The sequence below is a fragment of the Microcaecilia unicolor genome, chromosome 3, assembly GCF_901765095.1.
Source record: "Microcaecilia unicolor chromosome 3, aMicUni1.1, whole genome shotgun sequence".
Classification (NCBI taxonomy): Eukaryota; Metazoa; Chordata; class Amphibia; order Gymnophiona; family Siphonopidae; genus Microcaecilia; species Microcaecilia unicolor.
Window position 1 is genome coordinate 255,805,588 of NC_044033.1, and position 21,601 is coordinate 255,827,188.

The following is a 21,601-nucleotide window of genomic DNA, read 5'->3' on the forward strand; positions in this document are numbered from 1 at the left end:
AGACTGCAGTGGCAGAAGAGATTGAAATTTGGAAGAGGGTGAGAGTAATAGTCCAACACCACCACCGTGGCCAGCAGGGCGAGGAGTATGGGAGAAGAGATAACCACCATGGCAGAGGGCTGCGATTGAAGCAGAGTCATCAGGGCACAGCCAAGTTTCAGTTATGGCGAGCAGATGGAGGCTACGAGAGATAAAAAGGTCATGGATAAAGGAAAGTTTGTTGCAGATGGAGCGGGCATTCCATAGGGTGCAGGAAAAGGGCAGAGAAGAGGGGGGGAGGAGAGGAATAGAGATGAGATTGGAGAGGTCATGGTGCGACCTGCACAAATAGGATGAGGGTTGGTGAGGGGGGCCAGGATTGGGTGTCACGGTGGTGACTGTTTCCTTGTCTGTGCTCACCTCGCCCTCTGGTGGCCTGAACCGGTGGCTGCTATGAACTGTCACACGTTCCAGACTTCAGCCCAGTCCGGTTCGGATCTTCCAGGCTGCCAGACTTGCTTTTCTTGTTTGTGCCTGAACAGCACCCGTAGCTGCCTTGTGATTCCTGCAGCTGAACTTCAGCTGCTGATGGGCTTTATTAGCCACCTGGAAACTTCTGTGTTTGCCTTTGCATCGTCTAAGGTCCCTGGTATGTGGGTATACTCGGTGCACTTCTGCTTAGTCCAGTTCTAGTCTGAGTTTCTTGCCTGGTTCTAGTTTGTTTGTGTGTAGTTAGCTTTGGTTTTATTGCTTAGTACCTAGTCTTGTTTCTGGTCTGCATTTCCTTGTCTTGTGTCTGTGTTCCTTCTTAGTGGCTGCCTGGCAGCTTTTAGTCCTGACTCTGTTGTGTGTTTCCTGTTGGTATCCAGTTCCTGCCCTGTGCTGTAAGTCCTGTCAGCCGCCTGCACCCTGGGGGATGGCGGTCAAGCGCAGGTGAAGTCTAGCTGTTCCTGTTCTGCCTGTCCCAGCTTGTTTGCCACTGCTGCAACTCCAGTCCGGGGTTCCAGTCCTGTTCTGCCTTGCCTCTGGTTTGGGGGTGGTTTTGCCTGCCACTTCCGCTCCACAGCAGTGGTCCAAGGGCTCACAAACCCTGTGCTTCCATGAGAAGCCTGGCATTGGGATTGATGTCCCCAGCAGAGAGAAGTAGTAGTAAGAGAGTGCGGAGGAGAGTAGGAGAGGAGTGGCGACGAAGGCGAGAAGAACTCAGATAGAATGGGGAAGGTACAATGGAAGGAATGAAATGTTGAAGGCAGAAAGCAAGGAGGGAAGAAGAGGACAAGAGAGATGGTGAGGTAATAAAATCAACAAGAGGGCAATGTATAACTGTAGTACAAAGTGGCTTTGGGTGGAGAAATAGATTGGGAAGGGACAGTACTAGGAGGAGAATGTGAAATGGAGCCATATGTAGTGACTCAGGCAGTCCAAAGCGCTAGGTAACAGTCACGAACAAAGGTGAGGCAGTAGGCTGGAGCTGAGGTTGAAGGCTGGAACAGTGTGGCATGCAACACTGGGGCAAAGAGACTGGAACAGTAGGACAGGAGCCGAAGCTAGGTAACAGTCACGAACAAAGGTGAGGCAGTAGGCTGGAGCTGAGGTTGAAGGCTGGAACAGTGTGGCATGCAACACTGCGGTGAAGAGACTGGAACAGAAGGACAGGCAAGACTGGAACAGCATGCAACACTGAAGCCTTGGCATGCAACACTGGGGCGAAGAAGGCCGGAATAGCAGGATTGGAGCTGGAGCAGCAGGTAAGCAGGACTGGAGCTGAAGCAGCAGGCAGGCAAGTGGGCAGGTAGGCAGGACGAGCTGGAGCCGCAGGCAGGTAGGCAGGAACAGCCGGACTGGGGCTAAAGCTGGTTTCACTGAGACCTCTCTTTAGATAAATGAACCCCTTCACCGGTGGTGTTGGTGGTTCCGTGCTGCTTGGACCAGCCACGTGAGTACCAGTGACCGTTATCTCACTTGTCCGCAATACCCGGCTCAACAACTGTGCATCCGGACTTTGCAGTGACGCTATCCGTGCCCCGTTGCTCCACTATCTCATCAAGCGCCCGATCGTCTGGCAGCTCCTCGAAGGGTTGGTCCAGTTTGCTGCAATGGTCCGCTCAGCAAGTGTGGCTGTTGTTCACAATACTCTGCGGTGGCCAGGTCGCATGCGGATGCCTGCGGCCCAGTGCAAGATGGGAGCCAGGCACGGCACAGTGTTCGGCGACGGCGGCAATGTTCAACCACGACTGGATGCTTGTAGGATATCTGCGGGAGACCCTGCCCCCTGTTTGCTCCAAATCAGTCACGGGTAAGTCTGACCTGTGTGGACCGATTTTAAGCACAGGTTTCTGATCAATTTCTCACCCTGGCCTACAAAGGTTTCTGACCGATTTCAGCCCAGTTAACCGGAGCAAGCTGTTTGCGTGATCTTTAGTTGGTGGCCATCTTGAGCTGGAGCTTGCTCTGAGGAAAGGGATGTTATCAGTGGTGTACCGCAGGGATAGGACCTAGGGCCTGCTCTTTTTAACATCTTTGTGAGTGATATTGCGGAAGGGCTGTCTTGTAAGGTTTGTCTCTTGCAGATGATACCAAATTCTGTAATAGGGTGGACACCCCGGAGGGTGTGGATGACATAAGGAAGGATCTGGCGAAGCTTGATGACTGGCCTGAAAATTGGCAACTAAGATTTAATGTTAAGAAATGCAGGGTCATTCACTTGGGTTACAAGAATCCAGGGAAGCGGTTACAATATAGGGGTGCTTCTGTGTATGAAAGAACAGCAGGATTTGAGGTCCCACTTGAGAGTACTGTGTGCAGTTCTGGAGACCGCACCTACAGGATATAAAGAGGATGGAGTTGGTCCAGAGGGCAGCTACAAAATTGGTAAGCGGTCTTGGTCATAAAACATATAGGGACAGGCTTAGGAACCTCAACATGTATACCCTGGAAGAGAGGCGGGCGAGAGGAGATATAATAGAGACGTTTAAGTACCTCAGTGGAGGTGAGCCTTTTTCAAATGAAGGAAAACTCGGGTATGAGGGGGCACACAATGAAGTTGAAATAGGCTTAGGAGGAATCTAAGAAAGTGTGGAACAGACGTGGGATCCCTTAGGAAAGGAAAAGTTGGTGGCTACTGAAGATGGGCAGACTGGATTGGCCACTTGGCCCTTATCTGCCGTCATATTTCTCTGTTTGTTGTAAGGAGGTTGTGGATTGGAGGTGATAGCACCCCAACCAGTCAGGTTTGCAGGATATCCACAGTTAATGGATGCAATGGAAGCAGTGCATGCAAATCTCTCTCATGAATATTCCTTGTGGATATCCTGAAAACCTGACTGGCTGTAGTGCCGCCAGCAGGACCAGGTTTGGGAATCACTCACTGTATTAGGGGCTTCTTGTAAACTAAACTCAAGCTTGAACCGCTGTCAATATCTATTTATAGCCCCGCCTGCTGCTCCCTGATTGGATGACCTAGTGTCTCACCTTGTGAAAAAGCTGTCGTCATGAGGTCAATGCCCTGCTATTTTCCTATTGGTGGCCAGGTTGGTGGGCGTATCCTTGTACGGGGATTGGCTGCGTGGGACGGAGGATCGGCCGGCGCTTGCTTCCGACGGAAGTTGTTGCTACATTTCCCGGAAGTGGTGCGAAGGTACTGGGCCCCGGGCCCCGGCACGGGGTGGCAGGTAACGAGAGCGGAGCGGGGGGAGGGGCGAGAGAATGGGTAACAGACCGGCGGGGATGACCGAGGACCACTGACGGCAGAGTGAGGGGCACTGGGTCGGGAGGTTCTGCTCTGATCCGGGAGTGTGGAGTTAGGGGACGGGGGATTGTGGGTTTATGGGTTAGGGAACTCTTGGCCCATTTGAGAGGGGAATGGGGGGGTTTGAGAGGTTCTGGTGTATTGGGAGTGGAATGGAGGATTATGGATTTAATGGGTTGGGGAGGTTCTGATCATTGGAAGTGGATGTGGGATTGTGGATTTATGGTTTAGGGAAGTCTTGGCCCATTCGAGGGGAAAATGGGGGGTTTGGGAGGTTCTGGTCTATTGAGGTGAAGGTTCTGGTGCATTGGGGGTGGAATGGAGGATTTGGGATTTATGGGTTATGGAGGTTCTGGTCTATTGCGGATGGAATGGGGGATTATGGATTTAATGGGATGGGGAGGTTCTGATCATTGGAAGTGGATGTGGGATTGTGGATTTATGGTTTAGGGAAGTCTTGGTGCGTTTGAGGGGAGAATGGGGGTGTTGGGGAGATTGTGGTCTATTGAGGTGGAGGTTCTGGTGCATTGGGGGTGGAATTGAGGTTTTGGGATTTATGAGTTAGGGAAGTTCTGGTCTATTGCGGATGGAATGGGGGATTGTGGATTTAATGGGTTGGGGAGGATCTTGTGCTTTGGGGCTGGACTGTGGATTTAATGGTTGGGGATGTTCTGATCATTGGGAGTGGATGTGGGATTGTGGATTTATGGTTCAGGGACCTCTTGGCGCATTTGAGAGGGGAATGGGGGGTTTGGGAGGTTCTGGTGGAATGGGAGATTGTGGATTTCTGGGTGAGGGAGGTTCTGGTGCATTGCGGGTGGATTTAATGGGTTGGGGAGGTTCTGATCTTTGGAAGTGGATGTGGGATTGTGGATTTATGGTTTAGGGAAGTCTTGGCCCATTTGAGGGGAGAATAGGAGGTTGTGGTCTATTGAGGTGGAGGTTCTGGTGCATTGGGGGTGGAATGGAGGATTTGGGATTTATGGGTTAGGGAAGTTCTGGTCTATTGCGGATGGAATGGGGGATTGTGGATTTAATGGGTTGGGGAGGTTCTTGTGCTTTGGGGCTGGACTGTGGATTTAATGGTTGGGGGTGTTCTGATCATTGGGAGTGAATGTGGGATTGTGGATTTATGGTTTAGGGAAGTCCTGGCCCATTGAGGGGACAATGGGGGGGGTTTGGAGTTTCTGGTCTATTGGGGTGGATTTATGGTTTGGGGAGGTTCTGGTCTATTGTAGGTGGAATGGGGGATTTTGGATTTAATGCGGTGGGGAGGTTCTGATCATTGGGAGTGGATTGTGGATTTATGGTTTAGGGGAGCGTGAGGGGTTGGGGAGGATCTGGTCTTTGAGGTGGTTCTGGTACTGCAATGAATTGTGCTTTCCTGGGTTGGAGGTGGCTGTGCTGTGCTGTGAATCTCTGGGCTGCAGCGGTTCTGGTCCAGGGTTTGGGATTGGAGAGAGTTATTTCAGGATCTCAGATGTAGGGGGTATTCGTGCTGGGATTTTCTTTACTGGTCCTGTCAGTGTCTCTGTGAGCTGCAGGCTGCATTTACTCTCTGTTAATCACTGGTGCCGCCCGGACAGCTCACCATTCTCGTAATGTGCAGTGGTGTTGTGGCTCTGGCTCGCGGCCTGGTGAGGGAGAGCACTGTGTTTAGAACTGGCTCTCTGATTACAGATGGACCACGCTAGGGGTTGGAGCCTTCGAGAGTTGAGCTGGAAACTCTGCTGTTTCTCTGACACTGGACTTTGATCACGCTCTCTGTTTGAAAGTTCAGAGCTCCCTGGGGGGAGGAGGAGGCAGCCCTGGAGACAGTACAGGGATAGTGAGTGCAGAGAGAAAGAATGGAAGGCTTTAAGGGGTGCACCGACATGGCGAGCTGTCAGTATGCATAGTACTGCAAAGGATGGGACCCCGAGAAATTCCAGTGAGTTGCAGACTTCTTTCTACTGGTGGAGAGCTGGAGTCAGGCAGGTGACCGGGGAATGATCGTCTTTCTGTAGTGTGGGCTACCTGCTTTTTTTGAGGGCTAGCACACTTTAAAGCAGAGGAGAGAGGCTGTGGGATCGGCTTCCAGCTGCAGACCCTGGTGCTGGGCTCAGACTCGTGTTGGACCAACCTTGAAAGAGGATTAGGCAGGACAACTTCATGGGCTTACGGCACTGATTAATTCTTTACTGTAAGATAGAACATGAAGACTGGGGTGTCAGTCCAAAAGGAGTTTGGTCCCAGAGTGATTCAAAGTGGCTGAGATTTGGGGTGATTCATTGGCAGGTCCTGAGTGCACAGAACCCATGGGATGGATGTGTTGGGTGCAGAGCACTGCTGATGGGTATGTGGCTGAAAGACCCTTCACATTCACTCTTTTCTTCCTCTTCCTATAGTGTCTGGGCCAGAGAATGTGGGAAGACGTGTGACCCCAATATGTCAGTCACGACCGCCGATAGCTCTGATGTCTCACTTGGTAAGTGACTCATCTGAGAGCCTTGCTGGTTGAACAGAGGTGCATTGGCAGAGTTGTGTGTGGGGATCTCGGTACTGGAATAGCTGAGGGTGCTTCAGGGCAGGAGTGAGGTGCATTGACAGAGCTGTGTGTGGGGATCTCGGTACTGGAATAGTTGGGGGGGGGTTCTTCAGGGCAGGCGTGAGGTGCATTGACAGAGCAGTGTGTGGGGATCTCGGTACTGGCATAGCAGGGGGTACTGTAGGGTCGGAGTGAGGTGCATTGGCAGAGCTGTTCTTGGCTTGATTCTTTAGATTTCTCTGGAGCAGAAGTCCTTTGCCACAGCCCCCTCTCCCCCTTTTGTCCCCTGTGATTAGCAGATGAGCTGATGCACACAGATCTCATGTGACTGATTCAGAGTCTCGGTTTCTCTGCTAGAGCAGGACTGACTGTTGGAACACAAGACTACTTCCGTGACAGTTTGTCACAAGCTTCTTGTCATCCTTCTTCATTCTAATACAAGCAGGGCTGGTTTAAGGTTAGGAATGGGAGGTGGTGTCCAGGCTTCCAAAAGTGCACCCTAAGCTTGGGGGGGGGGGGGGGGGGGGGCTTTTTCAGGTTTTATTAGTGATGCCCATGTAATATCTCATGTCTTCCATCTCTGCTCCACAGACGGTGATTGCTTTCAACCCATTGGCACCCAACTTCTCGACGCTGCCGATGCCGCAAGGCTTCAAATAAAGAAGGAAAGGGCAGAGACCAGGGAAGCTTTGCTGCCAGCCAAGGAGAGTGAAGTGCTGGGGACTGATGGCGAGGGGTCTATTCATAGTGCAGGTGAGCAGCCAATGAAGGGAAAATGCTGGCAGCGTAGTCCCCGGCGAGGGTTTATTCTATTATTTGGGCTCTGGGTTGGTGGCAGCGACACTGATCTATGTGTCCCTGCAGCAGAGGAGCCTGAGCGGAAGCGGAAGAAGGGGCCAGCCCCCAAGATGCTGGGCAATGAGGTCTGCAGCGTGTGCGGGGACAAAGCATCCGGCTTCCACTACAACGTGCTGAGCTGCGAGGGCTGCAAAGGCTTTTTCCGTCGCAGTGTGATGAAGAGCGCCCAGTACACCTGTAAGAACAGCGGCAAGTGCGAGATGGACATGTACATGCGGAGAAAATGCCAGGAGTGCCGACTGCAGAAGTGCCGGGAGGCAGGCATGCGTGAACACTGTGAGTACACGGGGCCTGGGCTCTAGCTGCTGCTGCAGCCCCAGCTGTGGAGTAACCCCTCCTCTTTTTCTCACCCCCCCCCCCCCCCCCCTTCAGGTGTTCTGTCTGAGGAGCAGATCCGGAACAAAAAAATCAAGAAGCAGCAGGAGGAAGAGGTGGTGCGGACAGCCAGCACTGTGGCCACGACCAATCCCATGGTCCTGGAGCTTGACGTGGTACAGCTAACGCCACAGCAGGAGGAGATGATTCAGCAGCTGGTGTCTGCGCAGCAGCAGTGCAACAAGCGTTCCTTCAGTGACCAGCCCAAAGTCACGGTGAGTGACAGTAGCCATCAAATCGGCTATAAACATTGGGGGAGCAGCAGCAGCTACGTATCGCATTCCTCTTTAATCAAAGGCTACCATGAAGCAAGTGGTCTGCATTTACGGTGAAGGCACAGGGTCACTGTGGTTGGCCCAACTTGTTTTTCAGGGGGTGGGGTAGGGTTTTTCTTTTTTTTTTTTGTCTTATGTTTGATTTCTGCACCAGTAGAGGCCTGTTGGAAATTAAATGGGGGCTGCTTGACGCAGCAGCTTTCTCCCTGCATGTGCCGTGACTTCCCTCTGGGTTCTGCTTAGTGTGTGTTTTACAGCGGGATCCTGTGATAAGCTTGCTCTGTGCATAAATGAACCATTGCTGATCCGGTGGTACGTGCTGGTGTCTTGAGACAGAGGTTTGTAGCTTGACCCTTGCTCTTTCTTGCAGCCGTGGCCCCTGGGCAGTGACCCCAATAGCCGAGAGGCACGTCAGCAGCGCTTTGCCCACTTCACAGAACTCGCCATCATATCTGTGCAAGAGATTGTCGACTTTGCCAAGCAGGTGCCTGGTTTCATGGAGCTCTCACGGGAAGATCAGATTGCGCTGCTGAAGGCCTCCACCATTGAGGTGTGTGGGATGAGAGAGAGGGGGCAGGGCCTGTGAAGGATGAGAGGAGAAGGACCTGCGTGTGAGAGGAGGTGGCGGCGGTCCTGGGTGGGAGAATAGGGCAAGCAGTGCAACATTGCGATGCTGCTCAACTGTGATGTGCTGTGGGTTCACAAACACCTGCTGGGTGTTGGTGCTTAAAGGGGGAGTTCTGCGTGCGTTCATTCTCCCTTACTGGCTGTTAAACTTTCCTAGGGTACTTTTTCAAGCTGTCATGGTTCTGCGGCCTGTGGCGCATATATCTAACCCCCCCCCCCCCCCCCCCCCAAGGCCTTTCTCCCTCTCTGGGGTGCATATACGTGACCTCCCCCTATCCCCCCCCCCCCCCCCCAGGGTTTTCTCTCTCTTTGGGGCACATTATACCTGACCTTTCCCCCCCAGGCCTTTCTCCCTCTCTGGGGTGCATATATTTGACCTCCCCCCCCCCCCCCCCCCAAACAGGCCTTTCCTCCTCAACCCTCCAGACCGGCCAAGACGCTTGGGTTATGCTCGCCTACCAGCAGAGGGAGACTGAGAACACTAACTTCAAACTATCAAACATATAAATGGCAAGTGACCGACTCACCTGCAAATGCGCAGTACAGCCCGAACGTTGAGACGTCAAAAGTCCAAGCCCCGCCTCCAACAGCTCCAGAACCAGAAAGGAGGAGGAGTCAGAGGCGGGGCGAGGGGCGGAGAGTACACTAAACAGCCCCAAAGGTACGTGGAGAGGACGGGGTGTGGGAATCGGAGGGGGCGTGGAAATCAGAGGGGGAAGGAGGAACGAATGAAGGCCCCCCTCCCCGACGTTGCCGATGCCGCTGCTCCTGCCTCCCTGTCACAGTAACACCTATACAACACGGCCGAGACCACAATCAAGTCAAGTGCAACGGGATAACAATTACGCTGCGCGCGACACAAATGCGAGAGGTTCGCCAACCCACGCGACTCTTCCATTCATACTTCCACAGCCGGCCAGCGCCCTGCCTTCCTCTCCTCTGATTGGCGGAGCCCCGAGGGGAGGAGCCATGGCGGCGGTGACGTTTCACCCCAAGAGGCGTGGCCCCGGACGCAGACATCGAGTGCTGCGGTTTCGGGGGGAGGAGCCATGGCGGCGGTGATGACGTTTCACCCCGAGAGGCGTGGCCCCGGACGCGGACATCGAGTGCTGTGGTTTCGCGTGGGGGTAGGGGGGGAGGCCAAGGGAAAGAGGAGGGTTGCTAGACATGGGGGGAGGGCAGGGGAGAGAGGAGGGTTGGTGGACGGGGGGAGGCCTGGGGAGAGAGGGCTGCTGGACATGGGGGGAGGGCAGGGGAGAGAACAGGGTTGCTGGACATGGGGGGAGGCCAGGGGAGAGAGGGCTGCAGGACATGGGGGGAGGGCAGGGGAGAGAACACGGTTGATGGATGGGGGGGAGCCCATAGAAAAAAAAACTCGCCTGTTTTAACAGGCTTAACGGCTAGTATACATATAACCTGTGCCTAGCCTTCTGTCGTCAGTATTTTCTCAGTCTCAGCAGAGGGTAGACAGGCAACCTGTGCAGCTTGTCCGGTCTGGTAGGATTCAGAGATTTTGTTAGAAGTTTCTTGGATCTGTTTTTAGATTTCATCCCTGTGCCTGGAAGACTTAGTGTGCTGGGGGTTGGTGGGTCCGGTGGGGCCTGCCATTGTCCCCTTTGGGGTGTCAAACCCGGGTGGCCGGGTCCCTCCCCCTAACTGGCTCTCCCGTTTGGGCAGCTTGTGCCTCGGCTGCAGTTCTGTGCTGCAGCCTTGAGTGCCGTATAGTTTAGCAGCAGCAGGGCTCAATTTCTGCAATAAAGTTTGAAAAAAAAAAAAAAGAAACTAAGTTCTTTCAGAGCAAAGGCCCAGACGGTGTTGAGAGCTGAGTGAGCTGCACTCCGGGGTTCCGGAGTTGTTCAGCTGTTTTGGGGCGCTGCTACTGAAGGCTCCGGGTGATTGAGGGTTCGGGCTGTCAGCTGTTAGTTTGGCGCGCGATGTCGGGAAAGCCGCTCCGATGCAGATCTTGTGCGCGCCGGGGGGTTGACGTGGTTGGCGGTTCCTGCCGTTATTGTGGCGAACCGAAGTCTTCTTCCTCCGCTCCGCCGGTGCTAGCGGCGGAGGTACCCGCGTCTGGCCCTCCAGAGCCGGCAGCGTCTCAGTGTGGCAGTGTGGCGGCGGTCCCGATTTTGGCGGGAACCGCCGCCATTTTGGAATCGGCATCGCAAGGCCCGGAGTTGGTCGGAGGACCTATGGGCAGTCAATTGTCAGGTTTTCCTGGGGGGGACGTTCCTGGTCGGATGGGTTTCCTGCCGGATTTCATCTGGAGTTTATTCCAGGCCTGGCAGGCAGGGCCGACGCGAGCGGAGCCCCCTAGTCTGGGAACGGGGGGGGCTAGTGTGAAGAGACCACGTGTAGAGTGGTCGGAGGACTTGGACAGTTTTTCCCCTCCGGAGTCAGAGGGCGATTTTAGTCCCCTGGAGGAGGATGAGGGGCCGTTGGCTGGTTGTGAGAAGGAGATTGCTGTGCCTGGGGAGGACCCTTCGGTAGTCCGCATTTTTCACCGGGATGAGTTGACGGAACTGATTGAACAGGTGTCGTCGACTCTCAAGTTTGAGGCGTCAGCTCCAGTGACAGCCGGGACGCAGGATCCATTGGTTAAGGGGATCCGGCAGGTTTCACGTACTTTTCCTATGAACGCGGATCTGAGGGAAATGATTACCCAGGAGTGGCGTTCGCCAGATGATCAGTGTAAGGTGGCTCGAGCCATGGCTAAGTTGTACCCGCTCCCTCAGGAGGATAGAGAATCTCTCCGGCCTCCGACCGTGGATGCCGTGGTGACGGCTGTGACTAAGGCTACGGCTATTCCTGTGGATTGGGGGGGCCGCGTTGCGGGACCCGCAGGACAGGAAATTGGAGACGTTTCTGAAGCGGAGTTTTGATTTGTCCGCCTTGGCGCTGCAGGCGTCGGTTTGTGGAGGTCTGGTGGCCCGGGCGTGTTTTCGCTGGGCGGAGCGGCTGCTGGATAGCCCACCGGCGGATAGGGCTTCTTTAGTTCAGGATTTGGCAAAGTTGGAGATGGGGTCGTCCTTCATGGCTGATGCGCTGTACGATTTGTTACGGGCTTCGGCTAAGAACATGACCCTGGCGGTGGCTGCTCGTCGGGCCCTGTGGTTGCGGGGCTGGATGGCTGATGCTGCTTCTAAGGCAAAGCTGTGTTCGCTGCCGTTTAAAGGTTCTTTGCTTTTTGGGGAAGAGTTGGATAAGTTGGTGAGGGGTCTTGGTGATGCTAAGGTTCCTCGTCTTCCGGAGCTTCGCCCTAAGGCTGCTAGGGGGTCCGCGGTGCGTGGTCGGTTTCAGGAAGCTCGTCGTTATCGGCCTGGCAGGTCCTCTGGGGGGACTAGGGGTCGGTTTTTCCAAAGAACTCAGTCCTTTCGAGGTGGTCGCCGTGGAGGGCGCGGGTCCGCTTCGGGAGCGACTGGAGTGTCCCGTCCTTCGCAATGATGGTTTGGGGACCCAACCTCTGGTTTGCGTGGGGGCGCGTTTGCGCTTGTTTTACCAGAGGTGGGTCCAGATCACCTCAGATCAATGGGTGCTGCAGATTGTGCGAGACGGCTACGCGTTAGAGTTCGACAGTCCTCTGCCCGATTTCTTTCTCATGTCTCCTTGTCATTCCAGGCGCAAGGCGAGAGCAGTGCGGGAGACTCTGGCGCGTCTGGTCGATTTAGGAGCAGTGGTTCCGGTTCCTTCAAAAGAGCGAGGAACGGGTTGTTACTCCATTTATTTTGTGGTCCCCAAAAAGGAGGATTCCTTTCGGCCCATTTTGGACCTCAAGAGGGTCAATGCAGCTCTGAAGATTCCTTCCTTTCGAATGGAGACGTTACGCTCGGTCATTGTAGCGGTTCAGGAAGGAGAGTTTCTAACGTCTTTAGACCTGACGGAGGCGTATTTGCACATTCCCATCTTAGAGGCACACCAGCGGTTTCTTCGTTTTGTGGTGTTGGGGAGGCATTTTCAGTTTTGTGCTCTTCCGTTCGGCCTGGCAACGGCGCCCCGCACTTTTTCCAAGGTCATGATAGTGGTGGCGGCTGCGCTGCGTTTGCAGGGCATTTTGGTCCATCCGTATCTCGACGACTGGTTGATCCGAGCCAAATCAAAGTCAGAGAGCGAGGACGTCACCGGCCGGGTGGTGTCCTTTCTGAAGTCGCTCGGATGGGTTGTCAATCTGGCCAAGAGTCACCTCGTTCCGTCGCAGTCTCTAGAATATTTGGGAGTACGTTTCGACACGAAGAAAGGCCGAGTGTTTTTGACAGCTCCCCGCATTTCCAAGCTGCAGTCTCAGATTCGGCACCTCCGAGCTCAGAGGGCGCCAGTGGCGCGGGAGTATCTCCAGGTGCTGGATCTGATGGCGGCATCAATAGAGGTGGTGCCCTGGGCCAGGGCCCACATGAGACCATTGCAGGTAGCGTTGTTGTCTCGTTGGTCTCCTCAGTTTCAGAGTTTGGAGGAGAGGCTCTCACTGCCGGAGGTGGCTCGGTGCAGTCTTCGCTGGTGGCTCCACTCTCCGAATCTAGTGAAGGGCATGCCGTTGGACACTCCAGATTGGGTGGTGCTGACCACGGATGCGAGTCTGTCAGGATGGGGGACTCATTGTCTGGGTCAGGTGGCCCAAGGGCGTTGGACGTTGGAGGAGGCGAGTTGGTCCATCAATCGCCTGGAGACGCGAGCTATTCGGTTGGCTCTTCGGGCCTTTCAGAGTCTTCTGGACGGCAAGGCAGTCAGGGTTCTGTCAGACAATGCCACGGCCGTCGCCTATGTAAATCGTCAGGGGGGAACGAAGAGTCCCGGGTTAGCCGTAGAGGCGGCGGAGTTGCTGTCCTGGGCAGAAGTTCATCTGCAGAGTCTATCGGCGGGACACGTGGCAGGGGTGGACAACGTGAGTGCGGATTATCTGAGCAGACACACGTTGGATCCCGGAGAGTGGGCTCTCCATCCCTCCGTGTTCGAGCGGATAGTGTTGCAGTGGGGTCGGCCAGTGTTGGATCTTATGGTGTCGGCCGACAATGCGCAGGTCTCTCGGTTTTTCAGTCGTCGAAGGGACGCTCGAGCCGAGGGCATCGACGTGTTGGTGCTTCCGTGGCCAACTCAGCAGTTGCTCTACGTGTTTCCGCCGTGGCCGCTGGTGGGTCGCGTGGTGCAGCGGATCGGTCGGCACTCGGGGTTAGTGGTTCTGATAGCGCCCAATTGGCCCCGGCGTCCGTGGTACAGAGATCTGATGCGGTTGCTGGTGCAGGATCCGATTCCCTTGGGGCCTCGGGTGCGACTGGTTCAGGGGCCGATAGAGATGGCAGATCCCTCTCCGTTCTTGCTTACGGCTTGGCTCTTGAGAGGCACCGGTTGAGGAAGAAAGGTTTTTTGCCCAGGGTGGTTGATACGATGTTGAGGTCTCGCAAGAGGTCTACTTCTTTGGCGTATGTGCGGGTGTGGCGCATCTTCGAGAATTGGTGTCAAGAGCGGGATTATGTTCCTTTGCGTGCTTCGGTGGTGGAAGTTTTGGATTTTCTGCAGGATGGTTTGGAGAGGGGGCTGTCGCTCTCTTCCCTGAAAGTGCAGGTTTCGGCCTTGTCTTGTTTTAGAGGTAAGATTCGGGGAGTTTCCTTGGCGGCTTCTCCTGATGTGGGGCGGTTCCTGAAGGCAGTGAAGTTGATTCGGCCGCCTCGTCGTCCGTTGGTCCCGCCTTGGGATTTCAATTTGGTCCTGGGGGCGTTGGTGGCACCTCCGTTTGAACCCTTGGCATCCATTACATGTAAGGATCTTACTTTGAAGGCGGTTTTTCTGGTGGCCATTTCTTCGGCGCGTAGGATTTCAGAGCTTCAGGCTCTGTCTTGCAGGGAGCCTTTTCTGTCTTTTGCTAAGGAGAAAGTGACTTTACGGACGGTTCCTTCCTTTGTGCCTAAGGTGGTGTCTGCTTTTCATGTCAACCAGGTGATTTCTTTGCCTGTGTTGGGGGATCGCGCTGGGGATCTTACGCAATGTCGGCTGGCTAAGTTGGATGTACGGCGCGTGTTACGGTCTTATTTGCGCAGAACGCAGGATTTTCGAGCATCGGATAGGTTCGTGTTGTTTGGAGGTCCCAAAAAAGGGGCAGCAGCTTCCAAGACTACTCTGTCTAGGTGGTTGAAGGAGACTATTGCGGCAGCGTACTTGTTGAAACGCCGGGCCGTGCCCTCGGTGCTTAAGGCGCATTCTACTCGGGGGGGTAGCTGCTTCTTGGGCGGAGAGTAGTTTTATTCCTCCGCAGGATATTTGTAAGGCAGCGGCGTGGTCTTCCATCCATTCCTTTGTGAAGCATTACAGACTTGATGTTCAGGCAAAGGAGGATGCTCGGTTTGGAGCGGCGGTGTTGTCTTCTGCTTTTCGAGGATCCCACCCTTAAGTTTCTACTGCTTTGGTACTTCCCAAGCGTCTTGACCGGTCTGGAGGGTTGAGGAGGAAGGTGAAATTAGGCCTTACCTGCTAATTTTCTTTCCTCTAGACTCTCCAGACCGGTCAAGAGCCAGCCCTGTGGATTATCAGAAGTCTGTGGATTATCAGAAGTGATTTTGAGCCGTGTTCTGCTATGACTATTCTTTCAAGTTTAGGATGTCGGAGAGAATTTCTTTGACTATATGACTCTACAGAGCGGGACGTTTTGACGTTCCGTCTGTGGAGGCACACTGTTGGTGTTTGACTAGGGGTTTTCCAGGTACAGGGGTTGTTTTTATTGTTTTCAGGTTTTTGGTTTCTGCTTTGCTAAGTGTATACTGACGACAGAAGGCTAGGCACAGGTTATATGTATATAGTTTGAAGTTAGTGTTCTCAGTCTCCCTCTGCTGGTAGGCGAGCATAACCCAAGCGTCTTGACCGGTCTGGAGGGTCTAGAGGAAAGAAAATTAGCAGGTAAGGCCTAATTTCACCTTCTCCCTTTGTGGGGTGCATATAGTGACCTCCCCCCTACCCCCAGGCTTTTCTCCCTCTCTGGGGCACATATACCTGACCTTCCCCCCCCCCCCCTCCCCCCAAGGCCTTTCTCCCTCTCTGGGGTGCATATATCTGATCTCTCCTCTTCTCCCCCCAGCCTTTCTCCCTCTGTTGGGCCTGAGTGAGTGTAGGGGGGGAGGGGAATATACACCCGGGGTGGGGTCAGGTATATCCGCCCCAGAGAAGGGCACATATACCTGCTCCCCCGGGCTTTCTTCCTCTCTAGGGCGTATATACCTGACCCCCTAGGCCTTTTTCCCTGGTCTTACAGATAATGCTACTGGAGACGGCCCGGCGGTACAATCACGAGACAGAATGCATCACCTTCCTAAAGGACTTCACATACAGCAAGGACGACTTCCACAGGGCAGGTAGGCCAGGCATTGCTTGAAAGAGTGTCCCTCATTCCGCTTTCCCAAGGAAGATACCTCTGTCTCACGCTCTGTGTCCTTCAGGCCTACAGGTGGAGTTCATAAACCCCATCTTCGAGTTCTCACGGGGGATGCGTGAGATGCAGTTGGATGACGCAGAATACGCTCTGCTTATTGCCATCAACATCTTCTCCGCGGACAGACCGAACGTACAGGATCACCAGCTGGTGGAGAACCTACAGCAGCCCTATGTGGAGGCATTACATTCGTACACGCGCATTAAGAGACCGCAGGTACCGAGTCCCCCCTCCCCTTCGTCTGTAGCCACATGGGTACGCACACCTCCTGCCATGCTGATACACTCCACCCCTCAACCAGTGTTCTACGCCAATATCCACTCTTCTTTTACTTCTCTTGAACTCATTCTGATACTGTGTAAAGTGAAAAAGCTCTTGCTGGGGGGGGGGGGGGGGGGGGGTGTAAGGGCTGCGCCTGTGGTGGTGTAGAGTGGCCGGAACTTGTGAGAGCAGAAACCATGCTGAAATGTCTTTCTTCATCTGCAGGATCACCTCATGTTCCCCCGCATGCTGATGAAATTGGTCAGTCTACGCACACTTAGCAGCGTCCACTCCGAGCAGGTCTTTGCACTGCGCCTGCAGGACAAGAAGCTGCCGCCGCTGCTGTCCGAGATCTGGGACGTGCACGAGTAGCGAGGAACGCCGGAGCCCAGCGCACAATGCACATTGATTATACATGTCTGTTGCACTTTCAGTGACTCTTCGGCGTGGTGGGACACGGCCGCGTTTCTCCTGCAAAGGCCTCTTGGACCCGACACCTGCTGTAAGGGAGTAGAACACTTTTTTTTATTACCAGACTGGCTGAAAAGGGAGAGGGCCAGGGATCCTCATCCATCCATTCTGCCTTAAAATGGCAGCAGAAGAGCTGCAAGTGAAGCCTTTCCCAGGGCTGCTGGACCACGATGGGACATGTGGTCGGATGCAGGCTGTGTGAAGGCCCTGTGAGGCTCTGCTAGTGGAGAGGGCGGAGGAGTGGAAAAAGCACCTTACCTTGATTTGAGAACCCCCCCCCTTCCACCCGCTCGTGGCCCCAGCACTATAAAGTCTGCATTTGCTGCTCCTTTGGAGTGGTCAGTGGGTGGGCGGAAGATACACTGTATTTATTGGTTGGAAGGGGGGGGGAGAAGAAAGGCAGCTGTGGAGGGGTGGGTGGAAGGGAGGAGAGGCATGAAAGGGAATAGATTTCTCTCCAGCCACCCTCTCCACAGTCACTCTGTGCCCTCTTCCTCTGGATGTTGCTACAGCTCAGGGAGGGGGAATCCTCCATGCAAAGAAGTGATTGGCAATCCTTTCAAGGGTACCTGGGCTGTCCAGGGAGAGGCCGGTTGCTCTTCACGGTGTCCCCGTCTAGACAAATAAAAATGATACCTTTTAACTTGGCACTTGAAACTAACTCCCTGCTGCTGTGCCTTTTCTTTCTTGTAAAAGCTTCATAATGGGGGGTTTAGTGGAAAGGGCGCTTTGGAAAAGTGGTGAGCGCTCACTGTGTTTCGATGAAGTGTGTTCTGAAAACGCTGTTTACGGTCTGGACCTCACTGTGGGGTTTAGTTTAATACCCCTTCCTTTTCATCAAGCAGATCAATCCATAGACTGGTGGGTTGTGTCCACCTACCAGCAGGTGGAGATAGAGAGCAATCTTTTGCCTCCCTATATGTGGTCATGTGCTGCCGGAAACTCCTCAGTATGTTCTCTATCTCAGCAGGTGTGTGGTCGCACAGCAGCAGCTCTGGCTAGGTCTCCAAGCCTAATTGTTTAGGTTTTGTTGAGTACCTGGGGTTGAGGGCTCTTCGTGAGCAAGGGCAAACCTGGTGGTGCCAGGTCCCTACTTTTCTCTCCCCTCCCGCTGGCTCCGTTGAGAAAAAAAAAACATTTTTTTTTTTTAAACGTTCAAAAAGGACGTCCATTTGCAGCTGCTCACTGGAACAAGTCGTCGCAGCTCGGAGCAAGAAGCAGGTAATTTTTACCTTTTACTAGCGGGCAGGGGGTTCCCCGAACGGTCTCCACGTGGCTATGGCCTCGGATGGCAAGGGCGCGAAAAGACGCTCCCCGGAACGCGTTCGCACGCCTAGCAGGGAAGCGGGGGGCTCGAAGGTAGAGTCGCCCTTTCGGAGCCGGGAGAGTTCACCGGTTTTTCCCCCGGCGCAGCGGCCTTTCCCGCCTTAGGCGCCCATCCCCCGCTGGCCGCCCTCCCGGTTGTGACCGGCCACGCGGCTCGGTCGGCTTCTTCTTGGGCCGCCCTCGAGATAGGAGACGTTACCAGCTTGGTCGCCCTTGAATCGGGCGACAAGAAGTCAGTGAAATTAAAACGCCCTTCTTCCGGCGCGGCTCCTTCTCGGAGTTTCGCGCCGGACGCCGTTTTGGATGCACATCGCGCCTCTCTGATCTTGGGATCGCAGGTTGAGAGCGCCTCAAGGGCCGCGGCGCAAGCTGCAGAAATGCACAGGCTAGGGGGTTTCTCCCCTGAGTTCATTTTGCTGCTGCATCAGGCTTTTCTTATGCAAAACGCGGCCCCCGCTCCCTTGTCTGATAAGAGTGAAGAGGCCTCTGTGCTCAAACGCCCTCGGGTGGATTTTCAGCCACTAGGGGACTCGGTCTCCTCGGATGTGGATGACGGCAGCGTATCTGAGTTCTCCCAGAGATCCTTTGCGGACTCTATGGAAGAGACTGACCCTCGCTCGGATGGAGTGGATGACCCCTCCGCGGCACGCCTTTTTCGCTTGGAGGATTTGCCTAACCTGCTAGGGCAGGCCTTGAGCATTTTGAAGATTGCCTCTCCAGAGGAAGGCCCACTCTCAGCCTCGGCTGGCTCCGCCATTATGCTGGGAACGAAGCGCCCGCCTAGAACCTTCCACGTGCATGAAGCCATGCAGGCCTTAATTTCGGCACAATGGGATGCCCCGGAAGCAAGCCTGAAAGTAGCCAGGGCTATGTCCCGTCTGTACCCCCTGCCAGAGGGGGAACGGGAAGACTTTATCTGGCCCACGGTAGATTCCTTAGTCACTGCCGTGACTAAGAAAACGGCACTGCCGGTGGAAGGTGGCACTGCCCTGAAAGACGCTCAGGACAGGAGAATGGAGGCGGCCTTAAAGTCGTCCTTTGAGGCAGCCGCCCTGAGTCTGCAAGCATCGGTTTGCAGCTCCTATGTGGTCAGGGCGTGCCTGACTGTTTTGCAGCGGGCTTCCCCCTCGGACCCTTCCTGGAGGGCGGAATGGCCGACCATGGAGTCGGGCTTGGCCTACTTGGCAGACTTACTGTATGATGTTTTGAGAGCCTCGGCCAAAGGAATGGCCCAGACGGTCTCTGCGCAGCGGTGGCTGTGGCTTAAGCATTGATCGGCTGACCATGCCTTTAAATCTCGCCTAGCCAAGTTGCCTTTTAAAGGTAAGCTGCTCTTTGGGGACGAGCTGGACAAGATCGTGACGGAGCTCAGCACATCCAAGGGCAAGAGGTTGCCGGAGGTCAGGACTCGGGCCGGCAGTGCTCGCCCTGGTTCCTCCAAGGGCCGGTTCCAGGAAACCCGTCGGTACCACCCGGGCAAGTCGGGCTCCTCTGCCTCTGCTTCCTTCAAACGGAACTTCTCCCCCAAGCAGCATTCCTTTCACAGGGACCGCCGACCCGGAGGTTAGTCTTCCGGCCCTCCCCCAGGGTTGCGTACCCAATGACGGGGACCTGGTCCGTGGCCCAGTGCAGATAGGAGGAAGGTTGTCCTCATTCCTGGGCGAGTGGACCAGGGTAACATCAGACGCTTGGGTTCTGGAAGTCATCAGAGACGGCTACAAGCTGGAGTTCTGCCGGCCCTTGAGAGACGGGTTTGTAAACTCTCCCTGCAAGTCCCAGGTCAAAGCAGCTGCCGTACAGCAGACTTTGAACAACCTGATCTGCCTGGGTGCGGTGGTCCCGATGCCAGTAGATCAACTTGGCAAGGGGCGTTACTCCATTTACTTTGTGGTGCCAAAGAAAGAAGGTTCTGTTCGACCTATTCTCGACCTCAAGGGAGTCAATCGGGCCTTGAAGGTCCGGCACTTCCGGATGGAGACTATCCGCTCCGTAATAGCTGCGGTGAAGAAAGGGGAATTCCTGGCATCCTTGGACATCAAGGAAGCTTACTTACATATTCCCATCTGGCCTCCTCATCAGCGATTCCTGCGCTTCGCAGTCCTGGGCCGACACTTCCAGTTCAGAGCCCTCCCTTTCGGGTTGGCCACTGCCCCGCGGACCTTCTCCAAAGTGATGGTGGTCATCGCGGCTTACCTCCGCAAGGAAGGAGTACAAGTCCATCCCTATCTGGACGACTGGTTGATCCGGGCCCCCTCTTATGCAGTGTGGGAAGGCTACGGACAAGGTGATTGCCCTTCTGAGCTCCCTGGGATGGGTCATCAACTGGGAGAAAAGTCAGCTGCACCCGACTCAGTCCCTGGAGTACTTGGGAGTCTGATTCGACACCCTAGCGGGCAGAGTGTTCCTGCCGGACAACCGGAGCGGCAAGCTTCGGGCCCAGGTGGACCAGTTCCTATCAGCCTCCACTCTTCGAGCTTGGGACTATGTGCAGCTCCTGGGCTCCATGACGGCCACGATGGAAGTAGTGCCCTGGGCCAGGGCCCATATGAGACCCTTACAGCACTCCCTACTGCGGCGGTGGACTCCAGTATCAGAGGATTACGCTGTACGCCTTCCTTTGGATCCAACGGTGCGCAAGGCGCTGGATTGGTGGCTGAAGCCAGACATACTGTCCGCAGGAATTCCCCTCACAATCCCGGAGTGGGTGGTCGTCACGATGGACGCCTGCTTGACGGGCTGGGGAGCCCACTGCCTTGGGAGGACAGCGCAGGGCCTCTGGTCGCCTGCAGAGGCAAAACAGACTATCAACCTCCTGGAACTCCGAGCCATTCAGTTGGCGCTTTGGGAGTTTCTCCCGGTCCTGGTGCTGAGGCCAGTACGGGTCCTGTCCGACAATGCCACGGCACTGGCATATGTCAATCGCCAGGGAGGTACCAGGAGCGCTCCTCTAGCCAAGGAGGCCATGAAGCTATGCCTGTGGGCGGAAGCGAATCTGGAACAGCTGTCGGCGGCCCACATTGCGGGAGTCATGAATGTCAAGGCGGACTTTCTGAGTCGCCATACTCTGGATCCAGGAGAGTGGCAGCTGTCGGCTCGGGCGTTCTTGGACATCACAAGGCGCTGGGGCCCGCTGAGCCTGGATCTGATGGTGTCCTCGGCCAACTGTCAAGTGCCGCGGTTCTTCAGCAGTGGCCAACACAGGAGCTCCTCTACGTGTTCCCGCCCTGGCCCATGATGGGCAGAGTGCTAGGCCAGGTGGCAAAGCATCCGGGCCGGGTAATCCTGGTGGGTCCGAATTGGCCCAGACGTCCCTGGTATGCGGACTTAATCAGGCTCGCAGTGGACGGCCCTCTGAGGCTGCCGGCGGAGCGGGGCCTCTTGCATCAGGGTCCCGTGGTGATGGAGGATCCCTCCCCCTTTGGTCTTACGGCCTGGCTCTTGAGCGGAAACAGCTGAGGAAGAAGGGCTTCTCATACAAGGTCATCGCCACTATGCTGAGAGCGAGGAAGCGCTCTACTTCTACTACTTACGCCAGGATTTGGCGTACCTTTACATCATGGTGCAAGGCAGGCTCTCTATCACCCTCCACTGCTCCAATATCGGCAGTGTTGGCGTTCCTGCAAGAGGGTCTGGAGAAGGGCCTGTCACTCAGTTCCCTGAAAGTCCAAGTGGCGGCTTTAGCTTGCTTCAGGAGCCACCTGAAGCATAGGAGCCGACTCTGTGGGTGCTGTTGGGTGCTTGAGCACCCC

The 21,601-nt window shown here is 55.0% G+C and overlaps 1 protein-coding gene across 5 annotated transcripts; it reads left to right on the plus strand.

Moving 5' to 3' along the window:
* Window positions 1–3,571: 3,571 nt before the first annotated feature.
* On the plus strand, window positions 3,572–17,187 carry LOC115466612 (oxysterols receptor LXR-beta-like). 5 transcript variants are annotated; one of them, XM_030197962.1, is made up of 9 exons: window positions 3,572–3,650; window positions 6,115–6,194; window positions 6,846–7,007; window positions 7,119–7,388; window positions 7,485–7,702; window positions 8,133–8,312; window positions 15,618–15,717; window positions 15,802–16,010; window positions 16,281–17,187. In XM_030197962.1, exons 2-9 carry the CDS (start codon window positions 6,155–6,157, stop codon window positions 16,425–16,427), a joined length of 1,326 nt encoding a protein of 441 aa, XP_030053822.1. In that variant the 5' UTR covers window positions 3,572–3,650; window positions 6,115–6,154; the 3' UTR covers window positions 16,428–17,187. The 5 variants fall into 5 exon arrangements, with proteins under 5 accessions (XP_030053822.1, XP_030053825.1, XP_030053821.1 ...); XM_030197965.1 differs by lacking the exon at window positions 3,572–3,650 and adding an exon at window positions 3,669–3,725; XM_030197961.1 differs by lacking the exon at window positions 3,572–3,650 and adding an exon at window positions 5,543–5,700 and having other exon boundaries at window positions 7,122–7,388.
* The last annotated feature ends 4,414 nt before the right edge of the window (window positions 17,188–21,601 follow it).